Source organism: Chrysochloris asiatica, unplaced genomic scaffold (genome assembly GCF_000296735.1).
Source record: "Chrysochloris asiatica unplaced genomic scaffold, ChrAsi1.0 scaffold00008, whole genome shotgun sequence".
NCBI classification, from domain to species: Eukaryota; Metazoa; Chordata; class Mammalia; order Afrosoricida; family Chrysochloridae; genus Chrysochloris; species Chrysochloris asiatica.
Genome location: NW_006408526.1, coordinates 20101596 through 20121433, shown reverse-complemented (window position 1 = coordinate 20121433; position 19838 = coordinate 20101596). Strand labels below are relative to the sequence as shown.

Below are 19838 nucleotides of genomic sequence, written 5' to 3'. Positions count from 1 at the left end.
TCCTGATAATACATCCTAAGTACAAGACACCAAGTCTGCCCATCCTGGCTGTACTTCTTCCAACACAGATTTGTTTGTTCTTCTGGAAGCACATAGTATTTTTAATATTTTCTTCCAACACTATAACTCACATGCATCAATTCTTGAACGGTCTACCTTAATTCAACTTCCACATGTATATGAGGCTACTGAAAATACCATGACTTGGGCCAAGCACACCTTAGTCCTCAAGCTGACATCTTTAATCTTGAGCACTTTAAAGAGGTCCTGTGCAGCAGATTTGCCTAACACAATATGTTGTTTTATTTCTTGACTGCTGCTTCCATGAATGTTGATGCGAACAAAATGAAGTCTTGGACAACTTCAGTATCTTCTTCATTTATCTTGAGGTTATTTATTGGTCCAATGCTGAGGACTTTTGCTTTCTTTACATTGACATGCATCCCATAATGAAGGCTGTGTTTCTTTGCTCTTCATCAATAAGTATTTTAAGTCCTCTTCACCTTCAGCAAGCAAGGTTATATCATGTGCATATCACAGGTTGTTAATGAGTCTTACTCCAATCCTGATGCCACCCTCTTCTTCATATAACCCAGGTTCTCAGATGATTTGCTTAGCATGCAGATTGAATAGGTATGGTAAAAAAAAAATACAACCCAGGCACACACCTTTCATGATTTTAAACTAATGAGTGGCCCCTTGTTCTGTTGGAACAACTTCGTCTTGATCTATGTACAGGCTCCTCATGAGCACAATTAAGTGTTCCAGAATACTCAGTTCTCCACAATGTTGTCCAAAGCTCTTGATGATCCACATAATTGAACGCCTTTGCATAATCAATAAAGCACAGGTAAACATCATTCTGGTATTCTCTGCTTTCAGCCAAGATCCATCATAAAATGATATCCTTCCTTCACATCTCCATCTGAATCCGGCCCAAACCTCTGGCAGCATCCTCTGGCTCCCTCTGGCAGCCGTTATTGAATTATCTTTAGCAAAATTTTACTTACGTGTGATATTAATGATATTGTCCAATGATTGCCGCGTTCCATTGGGTCACTTCTCTTTGGAATGGGCACAAATACGGATCTCTTCTAATCGGTTGACCAGGTAGCTGTCTTCCAAACTACTTGAGATGGATGAGTGAGTGCTTCCAGTGCCACATCAGTTTGTTGAAAAGATTTCAATTTGTATTCCATCAACTCCCGGAGCTTTGTTCAATTTGTATTCCATCAATTCCTGAAGCCAATGCCTTCAGTGCACCTTTGACGTCTTTCTTCAGTATCATTGGCACTTGATCATATACTACCTCTTGAAATGGTTGAACATTGACCATTTCTTTTTGGCACAGGGACTCTGTTTATTCCTTTTATCTTCTTTAGATGCTTTCTGCACCCTTCAATATTTTGCCCATAGAATCATTCAGTATTGCAAATTGAGGCTTGATTTTTTTCTTTGGTTCCCTCAGCTTGAGAAATGCTGAGCATGTTCTTCCCTTTTGGTTTTCTAACTCCAGGTATTTGCAAATTTCATTGTAATATTTGACTTTGTCTTCTCGAGCTGCTTTTGAAATTTTCTATTTAGCTCTTTTACTTTCTCATTTCTTCCATTTGCTTTAGCATCTCTATTCTGGAGAGCAAGTTTCAGAGTCTCGTCTGACATTCATTTTGGTCTGTTCCTTCTTCTTGTCTTCTTAATGAACTTTTGCTTTCTTCCTGTAGTTCTTAATGTCATCCCACAACTCTCCTGGTCTTCAGTCTTTAGTGTCTAATGCATGAAATCTGTTCTTGAGATGATCTCTAAATTCAGGTGGGATATGTTCAAGGTCATATTTTGGCTCTCATGGACTTGTTTTAGTTTTCTTCAGCTTCACCCTGAACTTGTATGTAAACAATTTATGGTCTGGTCCACAGTCTGTCCCTGACCTTGTTTTGGCAGATGATACTGAGCTTTTTCACTGTCTCTTCCAACAAATGTAGTCAATCTGACTTCTGCATATTCCATCTGCTGGAAGTCTAGGTGTATAGTTGTGTTTTATGTTGCCTAAAAAAGGTATTTGCAATGAAGAAGTTATTGGTCTTACAAAATTCTATTATTGAATCTCTAATATCATTTCTTTCACCAAGGTCATATTTCCAAAAACTGATCCTTCTTGTTTCCAACCTTTGCATTCCAATCACTAGTAATTATCAATATATCTTGATTGCATGTTTGATCAATTTCAGACTGAAGAAGTTGGTAGAGTTTTTCAATTTCATCATCACTGGATTTAGTATTTGGTGTGTGAATTTGATTAATAACTGTATTAACCAATCTTCCATGTAGGAATATGTATATTATCCTGTCACAAGTTGTACTTCAAGACACACATTTTTGACGAGGAATGCGACACCATTCCTCTTCAGTCTGTCTTTCCCAGCATAGTAAACCATGTGCTTGTCAGATTCAAAATGGCCAATAGCAACCAGTTCATTTCAGGTCACTAATGCCTAGGATAGATATTTATGAAACATTTGCACAGAATGGCATTGCTAGGCATACTAGAACTCCTACCTGGACTTGAGTAAGGTTTGGTTTCCTATTCTGTTTTTTAAAATGGTGGTGTTTAGTAATGTCATGACAGAAAGAGAACGCTTCCGTTAAGCAGAGCAGTGGTATCCTTCATGACTTGCATGTGAGCAGGAGATTGGTGTCTTGGCATGTTTGGGCACTTTAGGTAGAATAAGTTTTCACGGTCAGCTCATCTCTGCCCCTCCCAATGTAGTATTTTTCATGCATTAGCATGCTTAGCCTTCTCAGTAAGTCTTTGAGGGCTAGGTGATAGCATTCACATTTTAAAGTTGAGGAAGCAGACTAAAAGAGGCTAAGTAACTTGCCCGGTTCCATAACTGAGCCGAGTGTAAGCAGACTCCTAACTCATGAGCCCAGGAACTTTGTCCATGGGTGTGTGTGCACTGACAGTGTCCTTACTAGAAAGTGAAGTCTGTCTGGTGCCTCCAAAGGCTTTGGATAAAATGTCACTTACTGTATTTGTGCCTCTTCCTGCAACTTGACTTTCAGTGATGGATGTAAGTAGCTTTTTCTGAGGAAATAAAATGCTAAACCACGTATTATAAAAGTCTGTTTTGAAATGATCTTTTGAAACTGCTGACCATGTCCTTCTTGAAAGCTCCTTCAGTGGACCATTGTGGGGGAAGGCTGGCCAGCGAAATATAACTTCTGGGGAGTTTGGCTGGATAGCAAAAGGACCAGGCCCTCAGTGGCACTTTAATGACTTGTTTCCCTTGCATCCTCCTTGGAGAAAATGAAGTCAGACTATCCATGGGTGCCACCCAGGGATTATGGCTCCTTCTGTGTTCATTCGGTCCTGAACTGTAAGGCGTTTGGAATCTTACGCATGCCTGCAGGGTTCAGATATTTAGGCAGACATTGTACGCGATATTTGGGGCTCTCACTCTGTTGTTTTTCCCTTTGTGGAATGTCCTCCCTTGCTTTCTAGCTGCTGTAGTTGTCTCCTCCTGCCCTAGGCTATAAGAATGCCAGTTTCTCCCTATTAGTTACCCAACTGGACATGAACCGGTGCCTGTCCTCCAACTGAAAGCTGTAAGACTGTGAAGCTCACCAGTGCCATGCCTTGCTCCTCTTCCTGGTGTCATACTTTACCTCCAGTGTCTGCCTTCCTTTGTTCACTTTGTATTGCCTTCGGGTCATTTGTTATTCTTATGTTTTGCCCCGAGTTTATAGCTATCTGTATTTGTGATATGGGAGAGGGAGGTATGGAAAGAGCTGCTCAGCCATTTTTAGAAGTGGAATCTTAGAAGGCAGGAAAGCCTAAGAAAGAAGGTTGAATGGAAATCATATCAACACAAGAAGAATGCGAGAAGAGTGCTGTTACATTGTGAAGATTGCAGTCAATGTCACGAATCAAACATGTAGGAATTGTTGAATGGAAAACCTGTTTGCTCAGTAAGATTTCACCCAAATCGCAATAGAAGGCTTAAAAAAATTAAGATGTAGAATCTTAAAGTGCTGTCTTTTTGTGTAGCAGATTCTGTGCAGATTTATCACCTTTCATGTTAAAATTAGACACAAAACACTAAAATGTTTGGTGCTGACACAGAATCATAACTCACTGTTGGCTTTCTTACTTCTGCCTATTTTTGTTCCTGCAGTCTTTCCCCACCAAATCAATTGTCACTGAGTCAATTCCAATTTCTGGTGACCCTATGTGTCATAGAAGAACTATTCCTTAGGGTTTTCGAAGGCTAATTTTTCCAAGTAGATTGCTAGGTGTTTTTTCCAAGGCATCTCCATTGTTATTGTTAAGTGCCATTGAGTTGGTGCCAACTTATAGCGACGCTATACATAACACAATGAATGAAACACTGCCTGGTCCTGCGCCATACTCACAATTGTTACATTTGAGCTCCTTGTTGCTTCCACTGTGTCAGTGCATCTTGCTGGGGGTCTTCCTCTTTTTGATGATGACTCTCCACTGTACCATACATGATGTCCATCTCTAGGAACTGCTTCCTCTTGGAAACATGTCCAAAGTACAAGAGATGGAGTCTCGCTGACCTCACTTCTAAGGAGCATTCTAGCTGTATTTCTTCTGAGATAGATTTGTGTGTTCTTCTGGCAGTACATGGTACTTTTGATATTCTTTTCCAACACCATAATTCAAATGCATTGATTTTTCAGCAATCTTCCTTATTCACTGTCCAGTTTTCACATGCATATGAGGTGATTGCAAATACCATGGCCTGGGTGAAGTGCACTGCTCTGTCAGCCACCTTTGGTGGTGGTGGTAGTGTGCCTTGGAGGCAATTCTGACTCACAGCGACCCTGCAGAGGGCTTCTGAGGCTATAAACCTTTACGGGAGCAGAAAGCCTCATCTTTCTCCCATGGAACAGCTGCTAGTCAGACCTCCAGCCTTTCTGTTAACAGCCAAACACATCAACTGGTTGCACCACCCTGAGACTCCCATTTTCCCATCCGAATCGTTCCTCAGTTCAGTAATTGTTCAGGAATGATTTATTGAGCCCTTCCTCTTTGCAAGGCACTATGCGAGGTACTCTGTCTTTTGAAATCTTGTTCAAAGTTCACATTAAATGTAAACACCTCCTCCCCAATACCCATGCTAATATCTTTTTACTCACTGCCTTTGATACTTTACTCTGCCTTATCGTATTTTATTTATCATTATACTTGCTTTTTCCCACCAGTCTCCCCCCCACACTAGATTATAAAACTTCACTACATCAGAGACATAGTTTCATTCATGTTTACGCCCATCTTTTACCATGCTGTCTTACTCATGCTTTTTAAAGTCAAGGACTGAACAGATACATAGAAGTCTTTGTAGTTGAAAGGAAAGGAAATAAATGTAGGTCAGTGGGCTTCCTGTCTCTGTGCTCTGCAGGGGAGCAGGACATCAGGTAATAAAACATTCTTTGTTTCTAGAGGACATCTTAATGAGACTTCATTTTTTTTTCTCCCCCTCCTCCTCTTTGCTGTCCTCTCCCTTGACCTATGGGACACCTTGTTCTTCACTTGGTTACAGTGTAGTAGGGAACTTTCCCTTCACCTTTGAAAATTCAGGTCCCAGACAGATACAAACAGACCAGTGCTGTCCCTAAAATGAATGGGAGAATAACTCAAACATGTGATTCTTCTTTTGCTGATTCTTCCTTAATTTGTAAAATATTGTAATAAAATGTCATAGGTTGAATTCTCAGTAACAGTTTTTCTCTTTGAACCCTAGTATATGCATGTTTCTCTTTGAGCCCTAGTAACGCTTACTATAAGCTGGGAATGATAGAAATAAGGTTAAGTGACTATTAATTACTAGGTCTTCTCATGATCTCCCTTCTTCCTCAGATTCGGGTCAGAAGACGTTTAAAAGGAGGCGGTCTATCATAAACTGGGCTTTCTGGCGAGGTTCTAGCACTCACCTGGACAACTTACCCTTGTCACCAACATCTCCTATGCTGGGCCAGCTCTTTGGTGTTTCTCTGCCAAATATTTGTGAGAATGACAATCTGCCCAAACCTGTCTTGGTAAGTCTTACTGGTCTTTAACACTGATGGGAAAGGAACTTTGGAAAGGAAGGATGCCTGGGAGGGAAATCTATCCCCAAATGGAAAAATCATAGACACCCCCTGGTGTTGGCTGAGAATCTTTTAAAATGATTACTTCAAAGAGTAAAATCTGATTTAGCTATTACAGAATCATAGGGCAGATATAATAGGAAGAGATAATCTAGTCTATTGGTTTCAGGAAAGAGTCTGCTCAAATAAATTAGAATTTTCTCTGTAGACGAAGAATCCGTATTATCCCTCACATTTCTCTTAAATCCTTTCTTGAACCCCGCACTATTCTGAAAGTCTCCTTTAATTACTTTAGCAACAAAAGCTACTCAGTCTTAGACTTTATTTACTCCATTTCACAAGGACACATCCATAGGCATATCAAGAGTGTACATATAGATAATGTCAGATGAGACCACTGATTTTGTGTGGTCTCCAATTGATGTATTAAATGGTCAGTGTTACCAACATTTACTTGAGTATCCAGGATCTTGGAAACACTGTACTAAATGTACAGCATTGTATACTATATTGTACATCTATAAGTGCCAGAGACTAGTTTAGACCCTTCCTTGCTTCTCCTTTACAACATATTTAGGGGTGGTTGTTATTATCATCATCCTTACTTGACAAATAAGACTCAGAACATTACCTAAGGTCACATGACAAATCCCTTGGTTTGCTCTTCTGAAAGCAGAGGACACAGAGATAAAGAGCAAGCAAAATGAAAGATTAATCAGAATGAACTCTAACTGGAGAATGCTTCCTGAAGGATATGACTGTTGAACCCAGGAATAAAATATGTAGTTCTTGAAAGGGAAGGACAAGCAAGCAGAGAACGATATGGCAAGAATGCTCGGATTTCCTATTTGGAGACGAGAGTCCATATTAGAGAATAGTGATGGCAAAAGATGGCAGGAACCTTGAAGCAGTCAGAGAAATTTGATTTTAAAGTGGCGGTTGGTTCATTGAACAAAGGTACATATTTTGAAAGCAAGTGTTGAAGGTAAAATGTCTTAGTTGTCAAATAAATTGGAGAGAAGGGATTTAGAAACACTAAAACAATTTTTAAAATAATAAAATCACTTTAGTCCTTCCAGCAACGGCCCACTCTTCACCAGCTCTTCAATGCTTTTACCTGACGGTGACCTCGCCAGGGTCCTGGTGTGGCGCTGTGGGTTAATGCGCGGGACTACAAAGTCTATTTTCACTGCAAAGCTGGTGGTTCAAGCTTGCCAACCACTCCTCAGAAACCCTATACAGGGCTGCTATGGATCAGAACTGACTCCATGGCACTTAACAACAACAAAACCCTCACCTCTGGTAATCAGAAGGGCAAGTGTGTGTTCTCTTGCTTATATGTGTGAGGTGCCATTTTGTCTTGTTTTGTTTTTCTTTGCTTTCCCCATAGGACATGCTTTTCTTTCTTAATCAAAAAGGGCCCCTCACAAAAGGCATCTTCAGACAGTCGGCCAATGTGAAATCCTGCAGAGAGCTAAAAGAGAAACTGAACTCCGGAGTCGAAGTACACCTAGACTGTGAATCTATTTTTGTGATAGCATCTGTGTTAAAGGTAGGAAACATTCTCCTTTCAGCCACCTCACGGTGTAGCTCAGAAGCAAGACCACTGGTTTCCTGCATTTTGAGCATTATTCCCATCAGTTAAGAGTCATGATAGATTTAGAATCTGAAAAAGTATAAAAACACTTCACAAAGTCAACATTGGACTTTGAAAGCCATCACCAATAATGTAGCATGTCAGATATACTTTTTAAAATGTTCTTCCCACCTCATATTCTCCTGGCAAGCTGCAAAACTATAAGTAAATTTTAAAAAATTGAAACACATACAGCATGTTTATTTAAAAAAAACAAACAAACACAAACACGCTGCTTTTGAAGACTTTGTCACTAGTAACAGTTTCAAAAGTAAACTTTTATTAAACTTTTAAAATCATGGTAGAAGTTTATCACACTAAACAAACATTTGCCTTAAAGCTGAAAACAAAACAAAAAAATTGCTCACTAAGTTGGCTGAAAATTCCATTCATTCATTCAACATAATCATGTCCACCTATATCCCTTCCCCTGCCTGCTCATGCCATTTATTGTAAAGTAGAATGGGAATGCCTCCAACATCTGGGATTTCTTTTACCTTTAGCACATTTGGCATTCTTTCGTAACTCTGGTGGGCGAGGAGGGATAAGAACCACAAGATTAATAAAGTCACGTATATAGTTAACAGCATTGCTCTTCTAAAATGTCATCCTTCCTACATTCTTGGCAGTGCCTCAATTTGGGGAAACCTAGAGTCAAAAGCAGTTTTTAGCCGAGTTTTTGACCCCAGCAGTTGCTCCTGCAGACTTGCCTTGGGCTCCAGTCTCCCAGGATGGGAGATGTACTAGAGCCAGGGGTAGAGTAACGGCTTAGCCTTTATCCCAGAGCCTGAAGCTGTAAAACTAAATTCAGAGACACACAAACAAGGCTTGAACACTCTTACTCCAGCCCAGTAACCAGCTTCTCACAGATCTTACACCATGAGTTTTAGAACGGTCAGATGTTTCCAGGTAAATACGCCATGTCTTCAACAGCTGCTACTGTAGACGTTTGCAATAAAATATCACTCAGAAGAACTGGCGAGCACATCTAATCTATGTTGCATTGGGATTGTAACTATACTCAAATCCTGGAATGCAATAAAGACATGATAGTGTACTTAACCAGATATGTATGCCAGGGATACATATGCCCAGTGAAGTTTTCTTTGTTGTGTATGTTTTGTTTTGTCTTTCCATCAGAGAGCTTCTTCCACTCCCCACCCCGCACCATCTCTTAATTTAAGAAGTAAAAGCTTACATTTTAGAAAATGTACTGTGCTCTCATGTATGCCATACTTGTTAAGATTTTGTGCTAAATTACTAAGGTTATTATTTTAAAACAACAACAATGTGGTTTTAGAAGAGTTAAATTGTGTTCCAAATTACAGAAATAATACTTATCCAGAAATAACTTAAGAACAAAAAAGACCCAGATGATGGAAGGGATGGGTGAAATGATCGGTTTCAAGTAGCTGAAATTGTATCATAGTCTTGCTGTGGGTTTCTTCCCATTTCTGCCACGTGGCTGCTGAAACAGAAATGTTTTCTGAGCTTTGTTCCGTTTTTTTAGCTTTTGTTTTGCTTTGTGTCTTGTTTTAAGACAATTTTGACGTGGCACAGAAGGCTGCCTTTAAATTTTCACTTATGGTGGATTTGCTTAAATACAAGCTTAACTCTCCCAAACTGCAACTGTAAGAAAATGACTTTAGACTCTGTAACTTTGATCCAGCAAGTCTTTGAGGAGAAGTTCCTATTTAATCCTGCAGGAATCACATCTCAAATGAATTTGGGAGTTCTGTGGATTTGCTTAAATACAAGCTTAACTCTCCCAAACTGCAACTGTAAGAAAATGACTTTAGACTCTGTAACTTTGATCCAGCAAGTCTTTGAGGAGAAGTTCCTATTTAATCCTGCAGGAATCACATCTCAAATGAATTTGGGAGTTCTGTAGATGACCTGGTTCTGGTATTGCAGGGGAGAGATTTGCAGTTAAGTCCTGTGAGTTGGTGATTGTAATTCTGAACCAACTCTCCCTTCCTTCCTTTCTTAGTTGTGATGGTGGTTGTATTTCGTAACTTGTTATTGCAGCTGTGGGAGAGTTCATTGAGATGTTACGAGTCATTATCTTTCAAGTGTAGGTTTGAGATTTAATGATGTTTTTCTTCAAGGCAGATCATAAGTCTGTTTTCCACCAAGATTCAAAAAGGGAGCTATTGTCACCACCCCAGTGTGAAATAACAGATTTTGCTTCTTCTAAATCTGACTTTTAAAGTGGGTGCAGCAGTTAAAATTAGTTCGGAATTATGAAAATTCAGTAGATTTACCCCAAAAGAGAGGTAACTTATGTGATGATATATCTGAATCACAAGCATCCAGGTACATTTCTACTGAAAGATATAATAGGAGAGAGAAAGAATTTGAATCAGACCATCTTCCTACTTGTTAAAAATATTTGGTAATAGAGTGATGTGACTGCATAGAGGCTTTGGGTGTTTTTTTGTATTTTTTCAGCTGTCTTAGAATCTGGACCTATGTTGTGGCTCTGTACGATTAGTAATGGACTGCGAACCACAAGGTCAACAGTTCAAACCCACCTGCCGCTCCTTAGAAACCCTATACAGGAGCGCTCTGAGTAGGAACTGACTCAGCGGCACTTAGAGTAACCTTAGAATCTCAGTTCCAGTTGGCCTTCTCCTGGCCCTCATTAACATCTGGATTTATGATAAAGAGCAACAGGTCAGCAATGACTTAGGCTATATATTTACTCTACTCTGACTGGCTTCATGCTTGGCTATTGAGGTATACACAGATGAAGATTAGGGTATGTCTCGGTCCTGGATAAGCTGACAAGCAAGTAGGGGAGATGCACACATCATCAGCTAACTGTAGCAATAAGTTGTCAAAGCTTCAGTATTAATAATATAAACTCAGTATAAAAGTATCAAAGCATGTGTTGCCTTTTGTAAGGCACACAGCTGAAGTTGTTGGTTTGGTTTTTCAGCAAGGGTTAATGTTGCCCAATTGCTAACTTTTGCCTATCTCCATGTTGTAAACAGGAACTTGGAAGAGAGTAGCCAATCATGGGTCAATACTTAGACATAAAATTGGCTTTAATAACCTTGCTGAAGATTGGACTTTGAATCTTTGGCCTTGTTAATATCATACCAAAAGCCACATACAGAGTTGCCATCGATTTGAAATGAATGTAGAATTAGATCCAAACTGAGTTTACTCTTAAGCTTTTTGTAAGCAAAGATCAAACAACAAACATTCTTGGTCATACCCTGTTTGTGTCATAGTCTGGTTTCACCACACTCAGCCCAGCCAGTGGTCTCCATAGAAAAGCATTCTTAAAGGCCAGAGAGGGTAAGCATGTATTGTGACTATGTTGTATAGGGTCCATCAGGCATAAGGGTGCTGCCCAAGCTCCCAGAGTCCAACCAGTGTATGGAATGCTTTCTCCCTCCAAATATATGAGACCCCTTCTGTGGGAAAAAGGGAGAATCCTAAGAACCTTTGGTTTGAAGTTCTACACCAACGCTGCTGAATAACAGGGGATTTGTTTTAGTCACTGCTCTTTCCCTAGCAATTCATACAGTTGTCTGGTACATATGAGTAAATATGTACAGAATGACTGAATGAGTCATCGGCTGATTGTGAACTTCACAGACACCCTGGTGCATTTCTTGAATTCGCTATTACTAGAAGAAATGTTGAGCTCTTCAAGTGTAGCTAGTAGAAGCAGTTGTTGTTCTTAGGTCCCATCGAGTCAGTTCTAACTCCTGGCGACCCTATGCACACCAGAACGAAACACTGTCTGGTCCTGTACCATCCTCACAATTGTTGTTACACTTGAGCACATTTCTGCCGCCACTGTGCCAATCAGTCTCATTAGGGGTCTCCCTCCTTTTCAATGACCCTCCACTTTACCAAGCATGATGTCCTTCTCCAGGGACTGGCCCCTTCTGATGGTATGTCTAAAGTATGATATACAAAGTCTCGCCTTCCTGGCTTCTAGGGAGCATTCTGGCTTCTCTTCTTCCAAGACAAATTTGTCTCTCATTCTGGCAGTCCATGATACTTGCAATATTCTTCTCCCAATTCCATTACTCAAATGCATCCATTTTTCTACAGTCTTCTTTATTCGTTGACTAACTTTCACATGCATATGAGGCAATTGAAAATACCATGGCACGGATGACGTGGGTCAGGCGCACCTTAATCATCAAACTCACATCTTTGCTCAGGAACACTTTAAAAGAACTCTTGTGTAGCAGCTTCACCTAATGCAGAACATCGTTTGATTTCTTGACAGCTTTTTCAATGAGTATTAATGGTGGAGTCAAGCAAAATGAAATCTTTGACAATGTCAAGCTTTCCTCCATTTATCATGATGTTGTTTATTAGCCGTTTTGTGAAGATTTTTGTTTTCTTTACATTGAGGTGCAATCCATACTGAAGGCTGTGGTCTCTGATCTTCATCAGTAAATATTTTAAATCCTCTTCACTTCAAGCAAGCAAGGTTGTATGATCTGCATATCACAGGTTGTTAAATGAGTCATTCTCCAATCCTCATGCCACACTCTTCTTCATATAATTGAATTCTTGAATTATATTCTCAGTATATAGATTAAATAAGTATGGTGAAAGGATACAACCCTGGTGCACACCTTTCCTGAGTTTAAACCATTCAGTATCTTCTTGTTCTGTGCAAACCACCTCTTGGTATATGTACAGGTTACTGATAAGCACAATCAAGTTCTGGACTGCCTATTTGTCTCAATGTTGAAAGCATTTGCATAGTCAGTAAAGCAAGTCAACACCTTTTGGTACTCTCTGCTTTCAGCAAGATGCAAATGATGTCAGCAGTGACGTCCCTAGTTCACATCCTCTTCTGAGTCTGACTTGCATTTCTGGCAGCTACCTGTCAATGTACTGTTGCAGCCATTTCTGAATTATCTTCAACAAAAATTTACTTGCATGTCATATTAATGATACTGTTCGATAATTTCCACATTCCATTTGTTTCTCTCTCTTTGGAATGAACACAGATATGGATCTCTTACAGTCAGTTGGCCAGATAGCTGTCTTTCGAGTTCTTGGCATAGAGGAGTGAGTGCCTCCAGTGCTTCATCAGTTTGTTTGAAAGATTTCAATTTGTATTCTGACAATTCCTGGAGCCTTGTTTTTAGCCACTGCCTTCAGTGCAGCTTCAACTTCTTCCTTCAGTGCCATGCTACCTATTAAAATAGTTGAGCATAGACCATTTCCTTTTGGTACAGTGACTCTGTGTGTACCTTCTATCATCTTTTGATGTTTTCTGCATCCTTCAGTATTTTGCCACAGAATTCTTCAATATCACAAGTCGAGGCTTGAGCAACCATATCTCATCAAATGGGCAGCATTTGTTCAGGGATAAAGCTCAGAAGACTGGAAGGGACAGGAAAGAAGGATGAATGGAAACAGTAAACAGGGAGGAAGTAGGAAAAGTGCTATTACATGGTGGGGATTGCAATCAATGCCACAAATCAAAATGTGCATGAATAATTGAATGGAAAACCAATTTTCTCTGTACGCTTCCATCCAAATCACAATAAAAACTTAAAAAAAGAATCAGTAATACTTCAGCCCTATAAACTACATCAAGTTACCACTTAGTAAATCTGTGTCTTGGTAACCGAGTACTATAACCCCAGAAGTTCCTTGGTATCTGTCTTCCTTCTGTGTGTGTCCCTGTGTCCATTCTGTTCTTTTAGAAGCATCACTTTAGGACTTACTCTGTTCTAGTATGACTTCACTAACACAGCAAACAAAAAACTATTTCCAAACAGGATCCCATTCACAAGTAGAGTTAGCCTGGAATACATATTTTGGGGAGATAGGGAGTCCTGGTGTGGCACTGCAGGATAATGTGCTGGATGGCAAGGTCAGTTTGAACCACAAGGTTGGTGGTTCAAACCTACCAGCTGCTCCTCAGAAACCCTATACAGGGTTACTATGGTTCGGAACCTATTTGTTGGCACTTAACAACAACAACTATATTCAATCCATAACATCTTGTGTTTATACGTTTGTTATCCCAGAACTTTGGAGGCTTGAAGTTGTAACACACTTAAACAGTCTTTTTATTTTGAAGAGTGTATTTGTTCCAGTTCAAGGAGTTGTAAGGAAACATGTAGAGTAACCCACTGGGGATTTTAGAATCTATTCCAACAGCTGGACCCTTCAAGTCTGCAGAGTTGAGTTTGTATACCATTTAGAGAAAGGAATACAAAGCTGTCATTAGAGTTGGTTTTCTCCTAAGGAGTACACACCCTAAAATATAAGATTCAAAATTGTGTTGAGGGACGGGAGGAGTCTTTGTTGTTTGCTTTTCATTTTCAGTTTTTTCTTTCTAGGGATTTAATGTACTGTGGCTGAAATATAGAAGCAAAATATGTATTTCTGTGTGGAGAAGGGAAAGGTTTAGGATAGTTTACCCAAGAGTCCTGGGGTGGCACTGTGTTTAACGCAAAGTCGGTTTGAACCACAAGCTCGGTGGTTCAAGCTCACCAGCTACTCCCCGGAAGTCCTATCTATACAGGGTCACTACGGGTTGGAACTAACTCAACGGCACTTAACAACAACAACAACACTGCAAGGTCCTGTCACATTGTACTAGTTGGCTAAAATGTTGACAAGCAGGAAGCTTCAGCCCAAACAGATTGTCCTTTACCTTTCTCACCATAATGAGGACCCTGACTGTCAGTCACTCTGTTTTTTTGTGAGAAACATGAAAGCACATGCCTCTCAGTGTGTAAGGCAACTGGTGCAGAGCTCCATGGATCTAAAGAAAGCCAGCACTAACTTGTCAGCACAATGTTATCTCTCTGATTTCTCCAGTATATATCTGGCAGAAAGATAATGATTTAAATTCTGTGTTTTTCCCTCTCTGTAAGGATTTTCTACGAAATATTCCAGGAAGCATCTTCTCATCAGATCTCTATGACCATTGGGTCTGTGTAATGGACCAAGGCAATGATGAAGAGAAAATAAATACAGTTCAAAGGTAATGATTCTCCTTTGGTCACATCTCAAAATTAGTTTTGCTTTTTGTTTTTTGTTTTTTATTTTATAGACCTCTCTAGTAATGATAGCTATCAAAGTCATTTCCGTGAGGGCCAGCTTAAAAGTAGATCTGTATCTGTGTAGCTGCTATCACTGTAAGTTTTGTTTTTCCCCTCTAATCTTATTTGTATGGAATACCTAGCCTTCATGTGCAACTCCTGTAGATCAGAAACTGGTGGGAGTTGAAGTCTATTAGCTAATGTTGTAGGCCCAGTCTACAGTTTTATTATCTCAACTTTGGTAAGTACTTCACTGACCATACAACTCCTTATATCTCCTTATATATATTAACAGAACTAGACAGAGATAAAAGAACTATTTCCTCCCCTCACAGAACTTATAGTTTGGTAGCACAGAGAGGTTATATATACTGTGAGTTACGGCTGCATTATTGATCATCAGGGCTATTAAAAAGCTGAGCAGACAGCAGTCATTCATGGAGACGTGTTAAGGAAAAACAGAGAGTGGATTGCTAAGTCCCAGTCTGGTCAAAAGGGGCACATTGTGTACATGCCTGCTGGCTGGCAGAGCACTGCACCTCTCCTGAATAATCCCTCTATTATAAGAGAATCGGAAACAACTGTCTGTTACAATAGCTTCCCAAGCCGTCCTCCCAGGTCAGTTAAAACCTAAGAATCTCTTTATTTGCATGTGCTTGTTTAGAAGACTTTTCATAGCAACTTTGAAATGCGAGTTATTACCTACTCACTAGACACCAGAAACCAGGGCAATGTGACACAATGGTGCCCCTATTTCCATTTAGTAGCTTGACAGAAACTATTCCAATAGGGAGCATCAAATGATATCATCTGTTACACGTAATTCCAAACTGTGCATCCTACAAACTATCAAAGGGTGATATTTCTTAAAGGTAAAATTACTACTTTCACACAAATATGAAATGAACACGTACAGATTTTGTTTAAATCATTAATAGTGGGCCAGTAAGTTGCCACTGCCAGTTCAAAGGAGATCTTAAAGTACCACTCTTTCAGCAGTGCTGAAATGAATTTGTTGTTGTTGTTGTTGTTAAGTGCCGTGGAGTCGGTTCCGACTCATAGCGACCCTGTGCACAGGGTTTCTGAGGCTGTAAATCTGTACGGGAGCAGAATGCCTCATCTTTCTCCCGCGGAACCGCTGGTAGTTTCGAACTGCTGACCTTGCGGTTCACAGCCCGATTCGTAACCACTACGCTACCAGAGCTCCTTGAATTTAAATAGATGTAGAACTTGCTTTTTCAGCAAAGGGGTTAGATAAATAAAGAGTTCCTCCACTAGAAATAAATTTCAAGTCTATAGACGATTATCTACAACTTAGCTGAAAAACTCAAGGTTTCAAATCTCCATAGAATAAGGCAACTCATGCATAGCAACCCTATATAGGAATTCCAGGGAGTGACTTGTGGGTTTGAACCACCAACCTTTTGGTTAACAGTCCAGTGCATTATCCTACAGTGCCACACCAGAATAATATATATTTTTATATATTGCTGTTCAAACCAACTTTGCAGTCCAGCACATTAACCCACGGCACCATACCAGGACTTGCTCTCTCTCTTTCTGTCTCTCTGTCTATATATATATATAGTTGTTGTTAAGTGCCATCGAGTCAGTTCAGACCCATAGCGACCTTGTCTAGGGTTTCGAGGAGCAGCTGGTGAGCTTGAACCACCAGCCTTGCAGTTCAAACGGCTTTGCAGTCTGGCGAAGTGCCATTGAGTTAGTTCCGACCCATTGCAACCCTGTATAGGGTTTCCTAGGAGCAACTGGTGATCTTGAACTGCTGGCCTTTAAGTTCAAATTGATGTTGCAGTCCAGCACATTAGCCTATAGCACCACACCAGGACTATGTAAAAAATATATATATATCATTGTTGGTAAGTGCCATCGAATTGCTTTCAACTCATAGTGACCCTATATAGGATTTCCAAGGAGTGACTTGTGCTTTTGAACTACCAGTCTTTCGGTTAGCAGTTCAGTGCTTATCCTGCAGCACCACACAAAGAATACCACATATATATGAGAGTGGGTTTTTTGTAACATGTGGAAAATTCATCCGATTATCTTTCAGTTCCATTGTTCATGAACTTTTTGAAGTCTCCCCATATATGAGATAAGTAAAAAAAAAAAAAAGAGATTCCAGTTCAAACACACATGGGTTTATTCCAAACAAACCATATTTAAATATGTCCCTTTGATCTGTGGGTGACTGCATACAAGTTCTCTCAGGAATATACTTGTTTTAGTCCCATTCGGGTGCTTTCAAAAAAAGGATACTATTTTTTGTCCTGTGGAAAAAAAAAGTGTTTTAAAATCAAGACTAATATCAATTTTTTAATAAACCTCAAGTGGACATCTTCCCAAATCATTAAAGCAACAAGTTCTTGGCAATGATGCCCAACATAAAACCACAGTTTTTTAAGGAAGGTCAGGAAGACCTCAAAGATGAACCAAAATAAGGGAAAATTGTAAACATCAATGAATGAAAAACTGTGGTTGAAGTCCAGAAATTGGTGGAAGAATTAACATTGATGTGCGTGCGTGGTTTTGCATTTTTAACTTTAAGTAAGCATCTTGGCCTTAACAAACTCTCAGCTTATGGATGCCAAAAACTTTGCAGGAAGATCAGCTAGCTAGCTCAAACAGGTGCTCTTTCCACCAGTCTTTTAAGCAAGGTCGAAGCTAATGAAGACGTTATGAAGCAAATCATAACCGAGAAGAGATCTTGCATATATCAGTATGATCCAGGAAGCACGATCCAGTAGTGGCTTCTAAAAGGCTCTGCCAGGTCAGTTAAATTCAATGCAGAGAGGTCAGCTCAGAAAATTATAGAGACCGTTTTTAGGGACTTCAAAGGGGTAATCTTGGAAGACAGCCACCTGGACAGCTAATTGGAAGAGATCTGTATTTGTGCCCATTCCAAAGAGAGGTGACCCAAAGAAATACAGGAATCATTGGACAATATCATTAATACCATGTGCAAGTAAATTTTTGCTAAACATAAATAAAAAGCAATTGCAGCAGTACATTGACAAGGAACTGCGAGAGGTTCAAGCTGGTTCAGATAAGGACGTGGAACCAGGAATATCATTGTGGATGTCTGATGGATTTTGGCTGAAAGCAGAGAATACCAGAAGGATGTTTACCTATGCTTTATTGACTATGCAAAGGCTTTCAATTTTGTGAGTCATGACAAGCTATGGACAGCATTGCAGAGAATGAGTATTCCAAAACACTTAATTGTTCTCATGAGAACATACATAAATCAAGAGGCAGTTGTTTGAACAGAACAAGGGAACACTGAATTATTTAAAATTATCAAAGGTGTGCATCAGGGTTGTTTTCTTTTACCATACTTATTCAATCTATATGCTGAGTACATAATCCGAGAAACTGGATTAAATGAAGAAAAATGTGGAATCAGGATTGGAGGAAGACTCCTTAATAACCTGTGATATGCAGATGATACAATCTTGCTTGCTGAAAATGAGGAGGACTTAAAATACTTATTGGTGAAAATCAAAGACCACAACCTTTGGTATGAGTTGCACCTCAATGTAAAGAAGATGAAATTCTCACCACTAGACAAATAAATGGCATTCATATATATGGAGAAAAGATTGAAGTTGTCAAAGACTTCATTTTGCTCAAATCAGCTGTCAACACTTATGGAAGCAGCAGTCAAGAATTTTAACGACATATTGCGTTAGGCAAATCTGCTGCACAAGACCTCTTTTACAGTGCTGAAGAGTAAAGAAGCCACTTTGAGGACTAAGGTACGCCTGACCCAAGCCATGGTATTTTCAGTAACCTCATATGCATGTGAAAGTTGGACAGTGAATAAGGAAAATCATAGAAGAATTGATGTATTTCAGTTATGGTGTTGGAAGAGAATATTAACAGTACCATGGACTGTCAAAAGAATAAACCAATCTGTGTAGGAAATACCACAAGAATGCTTCTTGGAAGCCAGGATGACAAGACTTTGTCTCTCATACTTCAGACATGTTGTCAGGAGGGACCAGCCCCTGGAGAAGGATATCATGATTGGCAAAGTGGAGCATTGGAGAAACAGAGGAAGACCCCTAACTAGGTAGATTGGCACAGTGGCAGCAGCAATGGGCTCAAATGTAGCAACAATTGTGAGGTTGGCACAGGACTGGGCAGTGTTTTGTTCTGTTGTGCATAGGGTCACTATGAGTTGGTACCAACTCTATGACACCTAACAACAACAGCATGGAGGTGATAACTACATCTCAACTGTCAAACAACTCAGAGCCTGGCTTATCCAAGTTGTCACAAAACCTTAACTGCCGTACCCCTCTTATCTGTGTTTTCTGCATGGTAGAAAAATTCACTTCAGTGAACTAAAATGAAAAATCCCTTGTTCAATATAAAGTGGGAATGGTGCACATTACCCTTTTGCAATCTAGACTTGTATGTGTAAGTGATACCAGCAATGTAAAGACATTTGGAACAGATGTAGAGCAGAGTGTAAGCTCTCAAAAGAGACATGAAGTCTTAGTAGCTAAAGTTTGGGTTCTCATCAAGAGACAGCATTCCTGTGTGCTGCTTGGAAATAGAAAAGCATTTTAAACGTAATTGCTTTTTAATTTCATCTGAACATTTGGGGATGTTTCAGTAGAGAATATTTTTGTATATTTTAGGATTTGCCTAAGTTCATACACATTGTACTAGTTTCAAGAAAATATTTCAGGCAGCATCTTCTTACAGTGCATATTCTTTCATATTCACATTAGTTTGCAAAGACAGTATATACAATATGTGTGTGTGTGTGTGTGTGTATTTACATGTATGTATCCCTGTGCTTATATATGTGTGTGTGTGTGTGTGTATATATATATATATATATTTGTTGTTGTTGTTAAGTGCCATCGAGTCGGTTCCGACCCATAGCGACCCTGTGCAGGGTTTCCGAGGGTGTAAATCTTTACAGGAATAGAAAGCCTCATCTTTCTCCCGCAGAGCGGTTGGTAGTTTGGAACCGCTGACCTTAAGGTTCGCAGCCAGATTCATAACCACTA

At 39.7% G+C, this 19838-nt stretch overlaps 1 protein-coding gene across 1 annotated transcript in view; it reads left to right on the top strand.

The window, feature by feature from the left end:
* Positions 1 to 19838, top strand: part of ARHGAP20 (Rho GTPase activating protein 20) — a 145478-nt gene that overhangs the window by 115744 nt on the left and 9896 nt on the right. Inside the window, exons 10-12 of the mRNA XM_006833810.1 lie at positions 5882 to 6060; positions 7502 to 7663; positions 14626 to 14735. Of these exons, the coding sequence (XP_006833873.1) occupies positions 5882 to 6060; positions 7502 to 7663; positions 14626 to 14735 (451 nt within the window). The remainder of the gene's footprint in view (positions 1 to 5881; positions 6061 to 7501; positions 7664 to 14625; positions 14736 to 19838) is intronic.